At 46.7% G+C, this 21354-nt stretch overlaps 1 protein-coding gene across 1 annotated transcript in view; it reads left to right on the plus strand.

The window, feature by feature from the left end:
* HMCN1 (hemicentin 1) overlaps window positions 1-21354 on the plus strand; it is a 944468-nt gene that overhangs the window by 215856 nt on the left and 707258 nt on the right. The window contains exons 21-22 of the mRNA XM_073582913.1: window positions 11469-11628; window positions 17986-18154. Of these exons, the coding sequence (XP_073439014.1) occupies window positions 11469-11628; window positions 17986-18154 (329 nt within the window). The remainder of the gene's footprint in view (window positions 1-11468; window positions 11629-17985; window positions 18155-21354) is intronic.

Raw genomic sequence — 21354 nt, forward strand, 5'->3', positions numbered from 1 at the left:
GTGATATTCATTGGGCCTCACACAATCCAAGTGTCCAGTGTCTGCAGAAATTCAAAATCTCCCTTATCCTGTAGTCACTTTTTTCGCACCTGCTGCATCGAGCCTGTGACATAGCGCTCTGATATTCATTGGGCCTCACACAATCCAAAAGTGTCCAGTGTCTGCAGAAATTCAAAATCTCCCTTATCCTCTAGTCACTTTTTTCACACCTGCTGCAACGAGCCTGTGACATAGCGCTCTGATATTCATTGGGCCTCACACAATCCAAGTGTCCAGTGTCCACAAGTGTCTGCAGAAATTCAAAATCTCCCTTATCCTGTAGTCACTTTTTTCACACCTGCTGCATCGAGCCTGTGACATAGCGCTGTGATATTCATTGGGCCTCACACAATCCAAGTGTCCAGTGTCCACAAGTGTCTGCAGAAATTCAAAATCTCACAGAAATTCAAAATCTCCCTTATCCTGTAGTCACTTTTTTCACACCTGTGCCATCGAGCCTGTGACATAGCACTGTGATATTCAGTGGGCCTCACACAATCCAAGTGTCCAGTGTCCACAAGTGTCTGCAGAAATTCAAAATCTCCCTTATCCTGCAGTCACTTTTTTCACACCTGCTGCATCGAGCCTGTGACATAGCGCTGTGATATTCATTGGGCCTCACACAATCCAAGTGTCCAGTGTCTGCAGAAATTCAAAATCTCCCTTATCCTGTAGTCACTTTTTTCACACCTGCTGCATCGAGCCTGTGATATAGCGCTCTGATATTCATTGGGCCTCACACAATCCAAAAGTGTCCGGTGTCTGCAGAAATTCAAAATCTCCCTTATCCTGTAGTCACTTTTTTCACACCTGCTGCATCGAGCCTGTGACATAGCGCTCTGATATTCATTGGGCATCACACAATCCAAGTGTCCAGTGTCCACAAGTGTCTGCAGAAATTCAAAATCTCCCTTATCCTGTAGTCACTTTTTTCACACCTGCTGCATCGAGCCTGTGACATAGCGCTGTGATATTCAGTGGGCCTCACACAATCCAAGTGTCCAGTGTCCACAAGTGTCTGCCGAAATTCAAAATCTCCCAGAAATTCAAAATCTCCCTTATCCTGTAGTCACTTTTTTCACACCTGTGCCATCGAGCCTGTGACATAGCGCTGTGATATTCAGTGGGCCTCACACAATCCGAGTGTCCAGTGTCCACAAGTGTCTGCAGAAAATCTAAATCTCCCTTATCCTGTAGTCACTTTTTCACACCTGCTGCATCGAGCCTGTGACATAGCGCTGTGATATTCAGTGGGCCTCACACAATCCAAGTGTCCAGTGTCCACAAGTGTCTGCAGAAATTCAAAATCTCACAGAAATTCAAAATCTCCCTTATCCTGTAGTCACTTTTTTCACACCTGTGCCATCGAGCCTGTGACATAGCGCTCTGATATTCAGTGGGCCTCACACAATCCAAAAGTGTCCAGTGTCCACTAGTGTGTGCAGAAAATCTAAATCTCCCCTGTCCTATAGACACCTTGTACCTTGTTTTACATTACTATATAGTTTGTTGGATTTTGTCTACATTTCTACCAAAAATGAGGAAGGCTGGTGGAAGAGGCCGTGGAATTGGGCGGGGGTTGGCAGCTGGTAATGATGGTGTTGGTGGTGGATCTGATGGTAGTGGCAAAAGCAAAATAGGACCGAATGCAGGAGGTGTTGAGCCTGCGTCATCGTCTGGCTCCATAAGGCTTCGAAGGCTTAGTTTTCTAGGAGTTGGCAAACCACTTTTAACACCAGAGCATCAGGAAAAAGTTTTGTCTTACATTGCTGACTCAGCCTCCAGCTCTATCGCCTCCTCTTCTGAAGTTGTAAAAAGTAAAAGCACTGAGTCGTCATTGGAGGCTCATGTTCATGAACCACACCTTTCCTTGTGTCCTTCACCACAACCAAGATTGAAGGATGACGCAGGCCATACTACTGATTACTCCATGGAGCTGTTTTCACATACCATGCCTGGATTATCAAGTGAAATGGTGATTTACCCAGGCCAAGATGAATCTGACATGGAGTGCACTGATGCACAGCCGCTGATAGATGATTCTGCTGGTACATTCACTCAGAGCACTACATTGTCCTCGCAGTGTACAGAGCCTGATTCTGACCCTGATGAGACTCAGGTGCCCCTTCCCGCACACTATACCACCATACACGGTGACACAGAGGAAGGTGCACATGACATTGAAGAGGAGGTGATGGATGACCCAGTTGTTGACCCAGATTGGCATCCATTGGGGGAAGAGGGTGCTGCTGCCAATAGCTCAGATGAGGAACATCCACAGCAGACATCAACATCGCAACAGCTGTTATCTGGCAGGCCCGGAGCACTCCAAAGACAGGTTCCAAAAATCAAAAGAGTTGCTGGACAGCTTGTCCAGAGGGTCAAAACATCACAGCGTGCTAGGCCGCAAAATGTCTGCCAAAGTAGGAAGTGTGGCACTTTTTTGAACAAAATCCTCATGATCAGGCCAAGGTTATCTGTAAGAAGTGCGCAAAGACCTTTAGCCGAGGGAAATATCTGAAAAATTTGAATACCAGTTGCATGCTTAGACATTTAACCAGCATGCACTTGCAAGCGTGGACACAACACCAAACCTCAAGTGCCACATGTGCAACTGATCACAAAGAAGGTAGTCAGCAACGCTACATTGTTTCCCCCACTGTAAGCCCACCAGTTAGCACAGCAGCAAATGTTGAGGTGTCGTTGCAAGGCCACAGCAGTCAGGGAATCCCACTGTTATATCAATGAAATACTGAATCTAGGCCATCAGAAAGAACACCAACTCCATCACCATCATCAACCCTCTCTCAGTCCGCCCTGTCCACCGCTACTTCCACCATATGCAGCTCTCAAGTCCAGCTCACCCTCCCAGACACTATGAGTAGGTCAAGAAAGTACTCAGTCTCTCATCCGCGTACACTGGGTTTGAACGCCCACATTGCCAAACTAATCTCCTTTGAGATGATGCCCTATCGGTTGGTGGAAAGCGCAGCTTTCCGCGAACTCATGGCCTATGCAGTACCACGCTATGACCTACCCAGTCACCACTTCTTCTCTCGCAAAGCCATCCCAGCCCTCCACCATCATGTGAAAGACCGCATTGTCCATGCACTCAAGCAGTCAGTGAGTGGAAAGGTGCACCTCACAACTGATGCATGGTCCAGTCGGCATGGCCAGGGCCGTTACGTGTCCATCACTGCGCACTGGGTTAATGTGGTGGATGCAGGGTCCACAGGGGACAGCGGTGGTGGGACAGTGCTGCCTAGCCCACGGTATAGGAAACAGTTGGCTGTAGGCGTTCCACCCTCCTCCTCCTCCTCCTCCTCCAGAAGCGAAAGCTCGTCCACAGAGCGCAGTCGCATGAGCACTCCATCTGCAGCTGCCACTGTTGCACACGAGGTGTCCCCCTATCCAGCAGCTAGTGGAAAGCGTCAGCAGGCTGTGTTGCAGATGATGTGTTTGGGCTACAGACACACCGCCGAGGTGCTGGCCGAGTACTTGAAGCGACAAACTGAGTCATGGCTGGGCAGTGTACATCTTGAGGCAGGCAAGGTAGTTAGTGACAACGGCCGTAATTTTGTGGCAGCCATAGCCCTTTCAAAACTCAGCCACATACCTTGCTTGGCTCACACCTTGAACCTGGTGGTGCAGTGCTTCCTCAAAAATTATCCGGAGTTAACAGCCCTGCTCCCTAAGGTGCGAAGACTGTGCGCGCACATCCGCCGGTCGCCTGTACACTCCGTTCGTATGCAGAAGCTGCAGCGATTGCTCCACCTTCCCAACCACCGCCTCATTATCGACATTGCAACAAGGTGGAACTCCACCCTGCACATGGTGGAGCGGCTGTGCGAGCAGAGGCAGGCCATAATGCATTTGTGGGAGGATACACGGCCAGGCACTTTGAAAGCAGACATGGAGTTGACAGGTATGCAGTGGTCGAAGCTGAAAGACCTCTGTAAAGTCCTTCAGTGTTTTGAGGAATGCACACGGCTGGTAAGCGCAGACGACGCCATCCTAAGCATGAGCATCCCACCTCTATGCGTCTGCTCATGCAAACTTTGACGCACCTTAAGGAGCAGGCGTCTGCAGCCAATGTTGACGAGGAGGAAGAGGTGGAAGGAATCCTTGATGACATTCAGCCATTGTCTGCTCAGGGACCTCTCCTGGACGAGTTGGAGGAAGAAGAGGAGGAGGAGGATGATGATGGGGATGATTACTTAGAGGAGGAGGATGCATCTCGTGGGGCAAGTGAAAATGTTGGCGTGGCAAGGTCTGGTACAGGGTTTGTGCGTGACTGGAGGGATGTGGATTTGCCAGAAAGTGCTCCTCCAACCAGCACTCGCAGTGCATCATTGACACCGGGAACATTGGCCCACATGTCAGATTATGCCTTGCGGATCCTAAAAAGGGACCCCCGCATTGCCAAAATGATGAACGATGACGACTACTGGTTGGCCAGCATCCTGGATCCACGCTATAAAGGCAAATTACAAAACATCATGCCACAGGAGAACCTTGACCTAATATTGACTAATAAACAAGCAACTCTGGTAAATCGGTTGCTTGAGGCATTCCCAGCACACAGCAGCGGTGATGGTTCTCACACGAGCCATACGGGCCGGGGGCAGCTTGGCAGAGGTGTTCATGGTGCACACAGCAGAAGTGGCGTTGGAGACAGGGGTTTCATGACAATGTTGTGGACTGATTTTTCAAGTACAGCTCACACAACTGGTAATACTGCATCGATGAAAAGTGACAGGAGACAGCAGTTGTCAACTATGGTTACAAACTACTTTTCCTCCCATATCGATGTTCTCCCACACAGGTCATTCCCCTTTGACAATTGGGCTGCTAAACTGGACACCTGGCCTGAATTGGCACAATATGCCTTACAGGAGCTCGCTTGCCCAGCTGCAAGTGTGCTATCGGAAAGAGTCTTCAGTGCAGCTGGATCAATCCTGACAGAAAAAAGGACCCGTCTGTCAACCCAAAATGTGGATGATCTAACCTTCATTAAAATGAACCATGCATGGGTTTCCAAGGATTTTGTCCCACCTTCCCCTGATGACACATAGGGTGACAGAAAAATGGCTTGCTTTGGTCCACCACTTCCTGGGACTTGACCTATTTCGCCTTTTGCATCAGCTGAATGTCCAACATCAACATATGCCACTTTCTAAAACTCCCTAACTGTGCTGCCTCCCCCCCCCCATGGCCGGGGTCACCACCTAGCGCACGACACCGTGCGAGTGCCGTTGCCCTGGACAGGTGGGTAGGCCGACTCTTGGGCGTGGGCACTGGCACAGGGTCCCTCATAGTGCAATCAAGTGTCTCTGACGGTGGTGGTGCACACCCGCCGTCAGACACACCGCCGTACTATGAGGGGCCCAGTGCCAGTACCGACGCCCATGAGTGGGCCCCCCTTCCTTGGGCAAGGCCCCAGCATTTGCAATCTTTACCTCTCCCTGCTCCTCCGCTGTGTAGTCTGGGCCGTCAAATCCATACTGTGCCTGACACCGTCTGAGCCTGCCTCCTGGTGTATTGACATATATTTTGAATGTGTACGCTATCCATACATGTTATCCGGGGATACGGTACCCTTTCTCACCTTTGTGCAATCACTTGCAAGCTATACTGGGCCTTACACCGTCTGAGCCTGCCTCCTGATGTATAGACATATCTTTTGAATGTGTACACTTTCCATACATGTTATCCGGGGATACGGTACCCTTTCTCACCTTTGTGCAATCACTTGCAAGCCATACTGGGCCTAACACCGTCTGAGCCTGCCTCCTGATGTATAGACATATCTTTTGAATGTGTACGCTTTCCATACATGTTATCCGGGGATACAGTACCCTTTCTCACCTTTGTGCAATCACTTGCAAGCCATACTGGGCCTTACACCGTCTGAGCCTGCCTCCTGATGTATAGACATATCTTTTGAATGTGTACGCTGTCCATACATGTTATCCGGGGATAAGGTACCCTTTCTCACCTTTGTGCAATCACGTGCAAGCCATACTGGGCCTAACACCATCTGAGCCTGCCTCCTGATGTATAGACATATCTTTTGAATGTGTACGCTATCCATACATGTTATCCGGGGATACGGTACCCTTTCTCACCTTTGTGCAATCACTTGCAAGCTATACTGGGCCTTACACCGTCTGAGCCTGCCTCCTGACGTATAGACATATCTTTTGAATGTGTACGCTATCCATACATGTTATCCGGGGATACGGTACCCTTTCTCACCTTTGTGCAATCACTTGCAAGCCATACTGGGCCTTACACCGTCTGAGCCTGCCTCCTGATGTATAGACATATCTTTTGAATGTGTACACTATCCATACATGTTATCCGGGGATACGGTACCCTTTCTCACCTTTGTGCAATCACTTGCAAGCCATACTGGGCCTTACACCGTCTGAGCCTGCCTCCTGATGTATAGACATATCTTTTGAATGTGTACGCTATCCATACATGTTATCCGGGGATACGGTACCCTTTCTCACCTTTGTGCAATCACTTGCAAGCCATACTGGGCCTTACACCGTCTGAGCCTGCCTCCTGATGTATAGACATATCTTTTGAATGTGTACGGTATCCATACATGTTATCCGGGGATACGGTACCCTTTCTCACCTTTGTGCAATCACTTGCAAGCCATACTGGGCCTTACACCGTCTGAGCCTGCCTCCTGATGTATAGACATATATTTTGAATGTGTACGTTATCCATACATGTTATCCGGGGATACGGTACCCTTTCTCACCTTTGTGCAATCACTTGCAAGCCATACTGTGCCTGACACCGTCTGAGCCTGCCTCCTGATGTATAGACATATCTTTTGAATGTGTACGCTATCCATACATGTTATCCGGGGATACGGTACCCTTTCTCACCTTTGTGCAATCACGTGCAAGCCATACTGGGCCTAACACCATCTGAGCCTGCCTCCTGATGTATAGACATATATTTTGAATGTGTACGCTATCCATACATGTTATCCGGGGATACGGTACCCTTTCTCACCTTTGTGCAATCACGTGTAACCCATACTGGGCGTGAGAACGGCTGGCGAGCTATTAAGCAAGGTACAGCACCTGTTTTTTTCATTTTTTTCAGGAATGACGGTTAGGCCTAATTCCGGAACTGCGGTTGACCTGCACTTACTGGGAAATCATCGTTCGCGAGTAATAATTGTAATCAATGATCCCCATCACTAACGTTGTTCAGCGGGTTATCTGCACCTGTAAGCGACAAACGCTGGCCTTTTCAGTGTAGCGCACATGCAGCCACAGACATGTAAGGGCATGACACACCAATTATTGGCCAATCTCATGTGCCAGAGCCTCACGTGTCCCTCTAGTAAGCCGGACTCGGACCGCGGGCATGACGGAGTCTCGTTCGTTAACGGAATTAAGCTTGCAATGTGTGCATCTGTTCTGTAGCTGGCATGGTTGAGGTTGCCCGTGTTGAGTCAAATTACGCCGTAGGCTCCACTCCTGGTGGTGCCCTTCTGGACATTCCTTTAAGGTTCAGCTTTGCAACCATACTGCCCACGTAAAACAAACACTTTGCCTTCATGTTGAAATACTGTGCAGTGAGATGGAAGATGGGGACGACGAGGAGTCCAGACTAGTACAGGGATTCCCTAGCGAGGAGACTTATTTGATTGTTTTCAATGTTGGGACAGCAATTTTTGGGGAGCACTATACTCTGGAGAATGATAGATGGGGCCCACCATACACTGGAACATTCCAAAGGTGGACATCAGACACTGGAGCAGCATTTACAGGGCCCATTATACACTAGAGCATTAGAAATGGGGCCCATTATGTTTGGAGCATTATTTGGGCCCATAAGACAGTGGAGCTTCATCCATGGGGACCAACATATACTGTAGCATTATGTGGAGCTCATCATATACTGTTTCAAACATTATATGGGACCAATGATTCTGTATGGAGAAATAGATGGGCCTCGTCATGAGATGTAAAAAGTGAAGTATTTTTCATTGTGCTATACCGCTATTTCTCTGCCGTATCGGAGCATGATGAGTTGTGGTATTATGTGCTAAATGGGCACTCTTTCGCCCAGGGCACATGAAAACCTGGAGCCAGCCCTACCCCCCCACAACTTTAGCCAAATAACCCCCATTTTTCAGTGCGTAACTTGTATTATGAAGTTAATTAAGGTTGACCAGCTTAAGTAAGAAGAATTGATGCTTTTGGCATTCAAATGAGCACTGTAGGTGTGTTTCCTGTCCTCCTCTCACTGCCGACTTTTATTCCCCATTGACTTACATTGGGTTTCGTGTTTCGGAACGACCCCGACTTTTCCCTATAATCGGCCGATCTTGCTCGACCCGACTTTTGGAAAAGTCGGGTTTCACGAAACGAAACTCGACCATAAAAAAACAAAAGTCGCTCAACTCTAGTGCCGGCCAGTCCGTGCTATGCGATGAGATTATCGCATAAGAAATTCGGCAGTGTGACTCCAGCCTTATTCTGAGTTTTGATAAGGATTGCCTTAATTTATGTGCACTTCCCTGTATCACAAAGGGAATGTTTTTTTAATGGTACAAGAACTAAATCTAATGGCTATTGAAACCCAGCACGCTGTGTTATGGAGACTATCACATTTATCAAAAGGTACATAGCAGACAATCGTAGTTGTATGCACATCATTGCCATGATCCCTGGTCACATGCATGACAACGTAAGCTACTAGGGCTAACAGTCTCTTGGTGAGCACCTCCTCATTCTTGGTGCCCATTTCCACTGCCCAGGGGATCGAGGCAGCATTTTCTCCCCTCCAGGGAAGTATTAGGCTCCCAACACTGCAAAGCCTCCTGCCCTGGTCAAGCCTGCCCAGGCACTGCTCATGAAGCAGGAACTTCCTGCCTCCTCTAGGCTGCTAACCCAGCCCACCGGATTAACCCCTGCTATCCTAATCTTCACATACAGTATATACAATACAAGGACATGGAATAAAGGAACATTACACATTGTCTTAATAAAACAGTAATATATAGTCAAACCCTCAGGGCACCTCACAGGGCACTCATTCCCAGCATATAGGAGAGACGGGGCAACTGTGGGTCCCCGCCACGTCCTTACTCGAGCATCAAGCAAAGAAATCACTACTGAATAATCATCGTTTTAGAGCCTTGCGAAAAAGGTATACAGTATGTATTTTGCTACTGTTTCTGGCTCTTCACAGCTGAACATTTCCTTATCTGTGCCATTATAGTTTATACTGGTGCTACCACTGCCGATAGACAGCCACACATCTGCCTGCCCAACATGTTATACCTATACTGCTGCTACAGCTGGGGCTGCTCTCCCTACTATGCCAAACATCTTCTTGCTTGCCCCATCATATTCTATATTGTGCCATTTCCGCAGCTGCCAGTGCCACTACGATAGACATCCGCACATCTCCTGCCTGTCTATTGTGTACTGTATCTATACTGTACTGCTTCTGTGAACACTACACTGCATCGGATAAAAAACCTGAAACTGCTCTTGAAAAAGGTAGCATTTTTGCCTGGTTCATTAAAAAGCCATTGATTCTTCGCTTTCCAAATAGCAAACCTGTTGCTGTTCTGAAATAAGGGATAATTTGTACATGCCTTGATAAAAAGCCAGTCTATGTTTGTTTTCCATGCAGAAAACCTATTACTGATCCGATAAAAAGGAAAAAAAATTGGAAGGAATGTTAAAAAGTCCTTTTCTTTACAGCAAGATTATTACTGCGCCCCAAAAAGGGATAATCAGTGGATGGCTTATTATCAAGATATTGATCCTTCATTTTCATTATAACAAATATGTTACTACTCCATGAAAATGAATAGTTATTAGATCACAGATTGCTCTTTATTTACTGCCTGTATATAACCACTAGCAGGGCAGGTTTCTGCTCTGGAAAAGGGAAAATTGTTCAATTGTTACATTATAAAAAGTATGTAAAATCTGTTAGCACAGTGCGTTATTAAAGAGCCTGTTTGTTACCACTGATTACCATCTGTTTACCCATAGCCATATACAGTATGTTAAGGTCTGTTCTGCCTTTTTCCACATATGATGCTGTGTGGATTCCAGCATATGGCTAAACCTTTCATCCACTCCCAGTAACAAGACTGTATTGGTGCTTAAGTCTATATTTATTGGGATGATATGGACAACAATGGGAGATGATAACAGATGGTATATTAGATGAAATTGGTTAACACAGTAGTAGATGAAATCAGAGGTTGTTGTACACAGTTATGGATGATTCAGATAAAAACTATAAGAAACAGATAATGTAGCATGTCAGTACTGGCAGAAAATATCATAGCAATACAAGGTACTATCACAACAGTAGCAATGATGCAGGATGCTGTTATATCGGTAGCATGCATTATATAGAGGCTGAGCAATACAACATACACAGCAGTAAAAGAGAGAGAAATATATAAACAACTTAAGGCTGCCAGCCTTGAATTCACTGAACAGAGGATGCATATAACTAACATGCATTGTAATAGCATTACAGAAGCTGAACAATGTATTGCAAATATTATAAGTCATGCACTATGGCCAGCTAACACAGATGCATAGCATATTTTACATAAATGCATTAAACCCTTACCGGAATCCGCTTGATATAAACAGTGGTTTTGCAGGGAGCAGAGCACATGTGAGCTCTTCAGAGATCTGGCAGAAATGGTTACATGTTGCTGACCATGGAAGGAAGAAGGGGCGGTTCTGAAGAAATTAACCATTTAGGGGAAAAGATTCCAAACACATGAATAGGAAAGAGAAGGGCAACTATGACATCTAATGGCCATAGCTGGAACAGCACTTTAGAAATGTCTTGCTGCACAGAATGGGCAGAACAAGGTCACTTTGACATTTATAAGGCTGCATTTGCATTAAAAAGCTCAAAATGGGTTAAATATAGTTGTAGGAGACTTCATAGTGTTACATGTTATTTTTTTCAGGACAGTTTCAGGCTTTGCGATGTATGGTGAATCAATTTGGTGCAAATCAAATTTTTGGGAAATATGACTATCTTTAGAACAGTGTAAACAGGCTTTACAGTATAGAGCATGCTTGTGCCGCTGCTTCTTTACCTTAGTAACCGGCCAGGCTGGGATTGCACAGAAATTCTGAATTACATACTCTGCTTCTACATATCAGGAAAATTCATTTTATGTGAAAATCGGATAATGTAAACCAAGAATGTGCTGAATGGATAGAATTAAAGTATTATTAACAATGTTATTTAAACAATTTACTATGCATATAATTGCTACAAGCCAAGTCCACCTTCTGAAATTTAATAATCTTAAATATGTCATTAAAACATAAACACATCATTTATTTTATCTTTTCAAATAACTACATTGCATAAGTTTTCTTATTTTTTTTTAGAAGGGAGAAGCAATCATCCCAAATAATGCATCCATCATTATTGAATCCAATGGAAGTTTGCTCTTGTCTTCTCCAGGAGGAGAGGACTCTGCAGAATATTCTTGCACTGCAGTGAATGCTGCAGGTTATGCAGCTCGGAAAGTCCAACTTACAGTTTACGGTGAGCAGTAAATCATTAGCACACACTGTGCATAATAGTCACCGTGCCAGCCACCAGCCACTGTGCCACCATCACTGTACATAAATATGTCACATCATGAGCACAATATTATCAATTTTTCATCATTCATGTGACTGCTGCAGCCAACGATTTACTTCAGTTCTGATATTTGCATGAACAACATATCACCACTAAGGTCCTTGTTTGGCTGTAGAGGTCACATGAATGATTGATACGATGTTACTGTAAGAAGCAAGACCGGACTAGGGGTACCTCTCCTGTGCCAGGTCCATCAAATCTCTTTATCAGGAAGCAGGGGGCGTGGCTAAGCCGCAGCATGCGCAGAAGCAGTCAGTTTAGGTGCGAACGGGCAGCAAGCGGGAAGAATAGCAGGGTGCTCCATCTCCTGAGCATCGGCTCTGCGAAGGGCCTTGTGTGCTAGCTCCCGCTGCCCCTTGTGGGATCTCTGGGAAGAAAGATGCTGTGTGCTCCAGTACTGTGGGCACAGCGGGTGTACAAAGTAGAGGATGTCGGGTACCGGAGAAATACTTGCGACTCTTTTTGCTAGTGGATCTCGGCAGGTTCAATCAGGACCTGAAAGAAACAGTGGCCCTCTTTCCTTCGGCCACAGCAATTCATGGACTAGGGGCTCAGTGGAAGGTACTGGACACCGACCGCTGCCGCCGGAAGACGGACCGCCGAGTGAAGGATTCACTTCTGGACATCATTTCAGCCATGGCTGATGCTGCAACTCCCTGCAGGATCATCTGCCGTGTAGGAGTACCAAGGACACGAAAAGTTATCTCTGAAAAGACTGTTCTCATTCTGCACTTATTGTTCTGCATATTTTCTCCTTAATCATTTGTCTCCCTGCAAGGAGGTAATCCCTTGTTCAATTAAACTCTTTAATTTGTTAACCCTTTCTCTGTCTTCTGTCTGTCACTGCATTCTTCAACCTGCTTACCGGCAGTCGACAGGATGCAGTCCACAGGCACAGAAGTGACAGACCAAGCGGCCGGGGGTGTCCCAAGGGCCATCTTGCCTCTGGGGGCCATGCTTAGTAACCTCCAAAAGTTTACAGGGAACAATTCACTGTTGTGGGACTGGACCGAGCGGGTTTTGAGGATGCACCCCATAACCCCCGCAATGCAGGCGGAGATTGCTATGATGGCCCTGGATGGAGAGGCTATGTGCTCCATCATGTTCCACCCCCGCACTAGCGAGACACTTTCACCAAGGTCTTACAAATCGTAGAAGAAATGCACGGGGACACCACAGATGTTGGCGAATTGCAAATGCGCTTGTTTAGCCGTGTCCAAAGGGAGGGGGATTCTGTTACCCCAAATATGAACGCGCTGCAGGGGATGCACACTGCAATCGGTAAGTGGAATGATGTGGGTGTAGGCCCTCCTGATGTAATTCTGAGAGACCAGCTAGTGGCAGGCTTTAGAGATATGCTGCTTAAACAGGCCTTGCGGGAGTGCTTGGGAGTTAATCCACGTATGTCTTTCCTGGAAGTTGGGGCAGAAATGCATATGCATGAGCAAGAGCAGGAGATGAAGGCCCAGACAGGGAAAGTCCGGAGCGGTGAGGTATTTGTTCCGCCTGCAGCTAAACCAGGCTGGGTGAGAGAAATCCGGAAGGAAATCCAGGACATGCGAGAAGAATGGTCCGACTTAAGGAAAAAACCTCCAGTATCCCTGAAACCCTCCGGAGGCAGAATTGATCTCAAGCCTCGCCAGGAAATGAGAAAACCTTGTGCAGAAAGGCGGCCGCTTTGTTTCATATGTGGAGACACTGGCCATTATGACAGAGGATGCGCGGGACAGGGGAGACCTCTTACCCACCGCCCGTTAAACTAGTGGGCTCCGTGGCTGGGGAACACCGCCCGGAGCCTGAGCAGCCAAGAATGAGAGAAGGAAGTCCCACAAGTTTGGTTTCTCTGATTCCACTCGTATGGGCCTAAATGGAGGTTGGGCCGTCTGCTGTCTACTCGATGCTGGCTCTCAAGTGACCACTATGCCCGAGACTTATTTCAGACATCATTTCCCCGAGGCGATGAGGCCTGCATGGGACCCAGTGATTAAATTAACAGCGGTCAATCAATTGCCCACCCCTGTCGCAGGGGTGGTCTGGATGCAAATCACAGTGTGCGGTAAAGATGTGGGCTGGAAAGGAGTTGTGTTAACCATCGGAGACCCTGCAATGACCCCACTGTAAATTTAGGAATGAAAGTGTTGAAGGAACTGAGGAACGTCCTGGTCAGTGAGTCGCCAGATGCATTTCTAAATAGATGGAGCCCTCACACCCCTCAGAGAAAAGTGTTCCAACAGTTGATACGGGTGGCCCAGGCCCAAAAGACGTCAAGTGAAGGAAATGTCTTGGGGAAGGTGGTAGTCCCGGTGACTGACAAACTTGTTTTACCATCAGGTCAGACTGTGCTCACTCTGCCCGTACGAGCCTGCATGCTTCTTGAAGGGGTAGAAGTTCAGATGGAGCCAGCTTTAATGCATCATCTACCCCCAGGGCTCCTCACTGCATGGATGTTAGCGACCATTCATGACTGTAACGTACTGGTGCGGTGTGTCAACCTAGGAGCGGACAGTCTCACGCTCCCGGCCAAAGGTGATGTGGCACAGATAATTGATATGCTGGAAGAACTGATGCAACCAGAGGCTGTTCACTTGTCAATGAAACAAGGAGATCCCTTGAGAGTGGCTGTGACCGTGACCTCTGAGTCATCACCTACCATTCTAAAGGAAGGGCGCCGGATCCTGGAGCAGATATGGGCTGAACTAACAGAACTCTCACCGCAACAGCTACAACAAGTGGAAGCGGTGCTGGAGCATTATCAGGACATTTTTGCTCATCATGACCATGATTTCGGGTGCACCACAACTATCACCCACGAAATTACCATGGGAAGCATCGCACCCATTCAGGAGCAATATCGACAAATCCCACCACAAATGTACCAAGAGGTGAAAGAGATGTTGGTGCATATGCTGCAGAGTGGAGTCATCCGAGAGAGCCAAAGTCTGTGGGCTGCTCCCATCATCTTAGTCCGGAAAAAGACGGAACCCTGTGCTTCTGTGTTGATTACCGGAAATCGAATGCTTGCACCGTGCGATACTCTTACCCACTACCAAGAATTAAAGAGTCGTTGTCCGCTCTGGGAAAAGCAAAGTACTTCTCGTCGTTGGATCTAGCCAGTGGATATTGGCAAGTTCCCATGGCTGAGCATGACCGGGTGAAGCAGCATTCATACTGCCCATGAGATTGTTCGAGTTCAACAGGATGCCCTTCGGCCTTACCAACACGCCTGGAACCATTTAAAGATTGATGGAGAGATGTCTGGGAGACTTGAACTTTGAAGCTACCCTCATTTATTTGGATGACATCGTCTATGCAGCCACCTTTGAGGAGCATCTTCGACGGCTGGAGCAGGTGTTGAGTCGGCAGCAGAAGCACGGCCTGAAAATGAAACCCCAGAAGTGCCACCTTTTTTGCAAGCAAATTGAATATCTAGGACATGTTGTATCCCCTGAAGGAGTGAAACCAGCACATGAAAAGATTGCGGCAGTACAAGACTAGCCTACTCCGAAGACAGTGAAGGATTTTCTGGGGTTTACCGGGTACTATCAATGGTTTGTGAAAAATTTCACTTGTATTGTCACCCACTGCTGGAGGTGTTGAAGGGATTACCATCTGGTGCAAAGAATCGGACCATTCAGTGGGGGACTAGCCAGGAAGAAGCCTTCCGAGCCCTGAAGATGGCCTTTACTGAAGCACTCATACTGGCCTATGCAGACTTCTTTCATTCTTTACACTGATGGATGCCTACAGGGACTAGAGGCCGTATTGTCACAGATGCAGGATAGAAAAGAGTGAGTAACTGCCTATGCTAACCGATCTCTCCATGACTCAGAACAAAACACAGATAATTATAGTTCTTTCAAGCTGGAACTGCTGGTGCTAGTATGGGAGATGACCGAGAAGTTCGCCGAATATCTGTCTGGGTCCGAAGTCTTGGTGCACACTGCTAATAACCCCCTTGACCACCTAGAAAATGTGAAATTAGGGGCCTTGGAGCAGAGATGGGTAGCTAGTATGGCAAAATACTGATATAAGATTGTATATCGCAAAGGAGCTGAAAACACACATGCCACTGCTCTGTCAAGAGTGACCCATGAATGATCCAGACCCGATTGGGATGAAGAATTGGAGGCCAAAGAGATCCCAGGGTTTCGGAACCACGCCAGGACATTGGCGGTGACGCAGGGACAGATTGGAGAGGAGTCGGGGAGCACATGATGGAACGGCCTCGTGATGATTGGGTGAGGATTCAGCAAGAAGACGAAGAACTCACACAGCTGAGGCAGTGGGTGGCTTTGAAACAATTTCCCTGCCAAAGTGAGAGAGACACTCTGTCTCCAGGAACATTGCATATTCTGAGGCAGTGGGAGAGGCTTCAATTGGAAGATGGTTTGCTATATCGGAAAGTACAGCTGGTGCGAGAGTTAGGGGTTACCTGGCAAGAGGTACTCCCCAGAAAATTGATCAGAGAAGTGGCCACAGAAGCTCATGAGCGAGGGGCTCACTTCGACCTGGAGAAGACGTTCCAGTGGCTACAGAAGTTGGCCTATCATCCCCAACTGAAGACTGCAGTAGAAGAGGCCTGTCAGCGATCCAGAAACTGTGAACTAGCTAAGCCTCTGGAACAGAAGGCCTCTACGCAGACTATCGTGACTTCTGCTCCCCTAGAAGTGTTAATGATTGACTACTTGACCGTAGGTCCAGTTCACCTCAGATACGAACATTGCCTGGTGATGACTGATCATTTTACCAAATTTGCTGTGTGACTCCGACCCGAGATCAGACTGCCGAGTCGTCGGCACAGGCCATTTGTTGAGACTTCATCCATGTGTATGGTTGTCCAAAGAGAATTCACTCTGACCAAGGTGCCTGTTTCCTAGGGCGAGTGATAGAAGAATTGCATCATCTGTTCTGCCAAAAAGGCGAGAGATTATTGAGCTGGAAATGGATCCAGTGGAGATCTACCCACAGACGGGGGTGTCCACCTGGGTCCGTGAACATCGACACCATTTGCAGACTCTCCATCGATTGGTACATACCAAGTTTCGGGAGCTTGAACATCATGAGTTGATGCCCTTGTGAGGGACAGGTCTCAAGACTGGAGACCGAGTACTAGTTCGAGACAAACAACCCCGAGGCAAGTTGGAGAACCGGTGGGAAAAAACTCCGTATCGGGTGAATTGCCGAATCAGGTCTGATGGTCCTGTCTATGAGGTTCAACCTGAAGAAGAAGAAGGAACCCCCACTCGAGTAGTCCATCGAAGTATGCCATGTCCTTGCTTGTCACAAGATCCTGTCCAACCGGAGAGAGCGCCAAATGTTTCTGAGATGCCCCCTGCAGCAGCTTATGACTGTGAAGAAGAAGAATTCTCTGACCTGGACGGCCCATCACTCATCAATCTAGAAGAGATACAGGAGACTGAAACTACCGAGGTGGCTGCTCCATTAAAATCGGACGTGTCCCTGTCCTCACCGATTCAACCTGACTCAACCACTCAACCTGACGCAACTACTCAAACCGACTTACGATGCACAGAACGAACAACAGCCGGAATATTTCCCAACCATTACGAACAAGACCAATTTATTTGGCAGCTGATCATTCAAGAGATGGAGGAATGTCAACGCTTACTGCAAGAACTTTCACCCGTGGAATGGCGAGCTAAAGGAGAGGAGGAGTGTAAGGAGGAAGGCAGAGCTGCGGGTACCTCTCCTGTGCCGGGTCCGGAACTGTCGGGACTGTCACCTCTGTTGTCTGGGGGAAAGAATAAAAGACCTGACAAATCTCTATCTGGAAGCAGGGGGCGTACCTAAGCCAATGACCTGATGCTGATAATATTATATTAGTGGAGGACACCTTCATTTACAGATATGGGGTAATAGAGTCAATAAGAAAGTGTCCTAAACTTCTAGCTCGTTAATATAGAGACACATACTGTAGGTCTGCTTAGAAGCTGAAGAGAAAATATCAGGATATTTGCAATTGGCAATTTGACATTTTGCTTCATTTTACTTGTTGAATACATGAGATCTATAGAAATAATTGGTTGTGTACGTGGATAGAGTCTTTTTATATTTGGCATCACATAAACACACTAATCTCATAACAAATTGGTTTTGTACATTATTGTTTTAGGTTTTAGTACTTTATCTCACATCACTAAAATAGCACAGATTCACAACACATTATGAATAACTTTAACATATTTAACATTTTCATGCAAACAATTTCCTAGATGACAAGTCTTGTTTTTCTTCTAGTAAAACCACGAATTGTAAAGTCTGATATAATAGGAGCTTCCAATAGTCAATTGGAAATATACGTAAAAGTCGGTGATAGCGTGATACTTCCCTGTGAAGTCAAAAGTGTTCCCCCACCATTTATTACGTGGGCAAAGGAGACGCAGCTAATCTCACCATTTTCCCAGAGGTATAGTAATATATTTAATTTTTTATTTGCATGTAATAATGTGCAGAAAGAGAATGATCCACTAAGGGGCATTTTTAATTAGTGTGGTAATATTATTGGGTCACTACTGAGTAGCAGTGATAATTGTGAAGGTTTGCTGCACTATTTGATATAGTAGGGTAATATTAATAGGTCATTTATGGTAGCAATGTGTGGTCTTGGTGTCACTGTATTATTTAGTAGCAATATTGTGGTATTTTGGATAATTATATTGTGGTAATATGAGGCTATAGTTGATATTTATGTAATGTGCTACTATGCGCTGCATTTACTGTATATTGACTAATGCCCAATTCATTTCTATTAGTTCTGCTTTAAGTTTTTGCACTTAGTGCAGGTAAGCCTGTGGCCTTCCTTTCTTTGTGCTGGGCATTACGTTGATATACACACGAGGTCAAAATTGTTGTTACCCCTCGCTTAATGACAGAAAAACCCACAATGGTCACAGGATAACTTGAATCTAGCAAAAGAAATAATAAATCAAAAATCTATAAAAAAGAACAAGTGAAAGTCAGACATTGCTTTTCAACCCTGCTTCTGCAGAATTTTTGAAAAAATAAAACTCATGAAATAGACCTGGACAGAATTGAAAGTACCCTTAACTAGGGATGAGCGAGTACTGAAGTATTCAGACTCACTACACTCGTACCGAGTATACCCTAATACTCGGGTATTCGGTACGATTAGCGAGTCCAATGATAGTCAATGGAAAATACGAGTAATTGTCTGCTGGACCCTTCAAAGAGGTCTGGGGGCTGAGGAAAACGCTAAAAAATGTGTAATTGGTAAAAAATGTATGCTGTAAACAAATGTATATAACATGGGGGCACTTGGTAAGGGGCTGCACGATTGTTTTTACACCACTGCTTCACTAGAATGTACAAACACTATTTTAAGTCCTTTGGTTTTTTGCCGGAAGAGCGGGACTCGTACGTCACTTACGCAGTGCCAGTCAGTGATATATCAGAAGTACCGTAAGAGCGAGTGATGCTGGAGGCAGGCAATCTACTGACAGCTAAATGTGTAAGTGGTGTAAGGAGCGCAATCTGCCCTAGGGATAGGGGCTGTGTTATGGCTAATGCAGGTAGAAACCACCCATCATCATCATCACAAGGGATTCACAATTATAAAGCTTGGACTACTGTCCTTGTTGTGCCACTGCCCAATGTGTAGGCATAGATTTAGTGTCTTCAAAACATTAGCCCTAGGGCTGTATTTTGGTTGATGAAGGAAGCAAGGCAGGTCTGAAGGGCCAAATCATTATGATAAAGCCAGGACTACTAGCATAGAGGTGGCCGTGCCCAGTGTCAAGGCATAGCAATAGTGTCTCCATAAATTAGCCCAAGGGGCATGATAGCATGGTTGATGAAGGAAGAAGGGTCTCAATCTCATCACAAGTGCCTCCGATGGGAAATGTAAATTAATGTAACACTGTTTTTAGCTTATTGACCATGAGGTACATGTGTCAGAAGCAGGTTTTGAAAACATGTGTAAGAAGAAGTAAAGGGGCTTGTATGGGAAGGGATGGATGTGATCACCAATTTAAAAAAAAAACGTGTTGGGTGACTTTAGGTTGGGATACTGTCATCGAGAGGGCTTAAATACTGTAGTGAAATCCAGTCCTTGTTAAATTTTATCAGAGTAAGCCTGACCAGGTTGGAGTTGCAGTGGGGAGAGCCACTGATCGGTCTGTTGTTTTATTCCTTGCCAAAGCTCTGCTGCAGTGTGTGGTTTGTCACCTAAGCACATCAGCTTCAGCAGAGTGTTTTGCCGCTTTGCCGATGCGCTGCTGCACAGCTCCCAACTTGGGAGTGAAGTGGAGGGTAATTCAGCATAGGATGACGAGGCGGAGGAGGAGGAAGAGGGGAGACTGGACGTACTGTATATGATGAGGCGGAAACCTTGATTGAGGTTGGACCTGCTATTCGTGGCGTGGGTAGGATATGTGTTGATGGTCCAGTTTGAGACTTTGTCCAACCTTCCACCAGGTTCAGCCAGTGTGCCGTGACAGAGATGTATCGTCCCTGGCCACAAGTACTTGTCCACGTGTCTGTTGTAAGATGGACATTCCCGGTTACGGCGTTAGTGAGAGCACGTTTTCGATTGTTTAAGACGTGCTGGTGTAACGCGAGGACGGCACTCTGGGAAAAATAGTGTCGGCTGGGAACCAAGTATCGTGGGGCAGCCACAGCCAAAAGATCATAGAAAGACTGTGTCCCCACAAGCCTAAACGGCAACATCTCCATGGCTAGCAACTTGGCAATGTGCGCGTTCAGTATTTGTGCTTGTGGGTGCGTGGCTTGGTATTTACGCCTCCTTTCATACATCTGGGACACGGACAATTGGACACTTTCCTGGGACAAACAAGTGGATGAGCTTGTTGTGGCCTGTGTCTGTGCAACCGCAGCTTGTGAGCAAGAGGTATGATGATCACCTGCTTCCTGCCCAGCAGATTAGTGAGGCCATATCACAGGTGACATGGCAGTGGTTTGACCCGCAGTCGCAGACACTGATTTGGTACCCTGTAGTTCAGCCCACCGACTAGGGTACTTGGCTGCCATGTGTTTCCGCATACTGGTGGTGCTTTGGTTGCCTTTGCCCTGGCTCTGCTCAGCTTCCTATGGCAGATGCTACAGATGACAACATTTTGTTAAGAAGGACTATTCGAAAAAAATTTCCAGACAGCGACGGAACGCACCCTTGCCTTGACTTGGTGTACAGAGGGATTGTTCTTGGCAACAGTTGACACACTTCGCACTCTGCTCAAACCAGTAGCCCTTGGTGCCTTTGTTGGTGCTACATATCCACCTTCATCCTCTGTGCTGCTGTGCTGGCTATGCATGCCAACGGCCCAGGTAGGATTGGTGGTCTGATCATCGACCACCTCGTCGTCCATGTCATCCTCCTTTCGTGTTGATATTGGCGACTGTGTCATCACCATCAGCCTCCACCTCTTCACCCGGTATATCACGTGGATGAAAGTGGCTTTCTTCTGGATGTGAGGTTTCAAATATTTGGCCATCTTCAACAGACGATACCTCCTCACGTTCCTTTTCAATGTCACGCGGTGAGAGGCCAGGGGCAATGAAAGAAAATGGACCAAACAGATCCTCGGAGTGACCAAGGTTGGGGTCAAATGTTTCCTGTGACTCCTGACTGAG

The sequence above is a fragment of the Dendrobates tinctorius genome, unplaced genomic scaffold, assembly GCF_039654945.1.
Source record: "Dendrobates tinctorius isolate UK_male_01 unplaced genomic scaffold, ASM3965494v1 ptg000074l, whole genome shotgun sequence".
Lineage (NCBI taxonomy): Eukaryota > Metazoa > Chordata > Amphibia > Anura > Dendrobatidae > Dendrobates > Dendrobates tinctorius.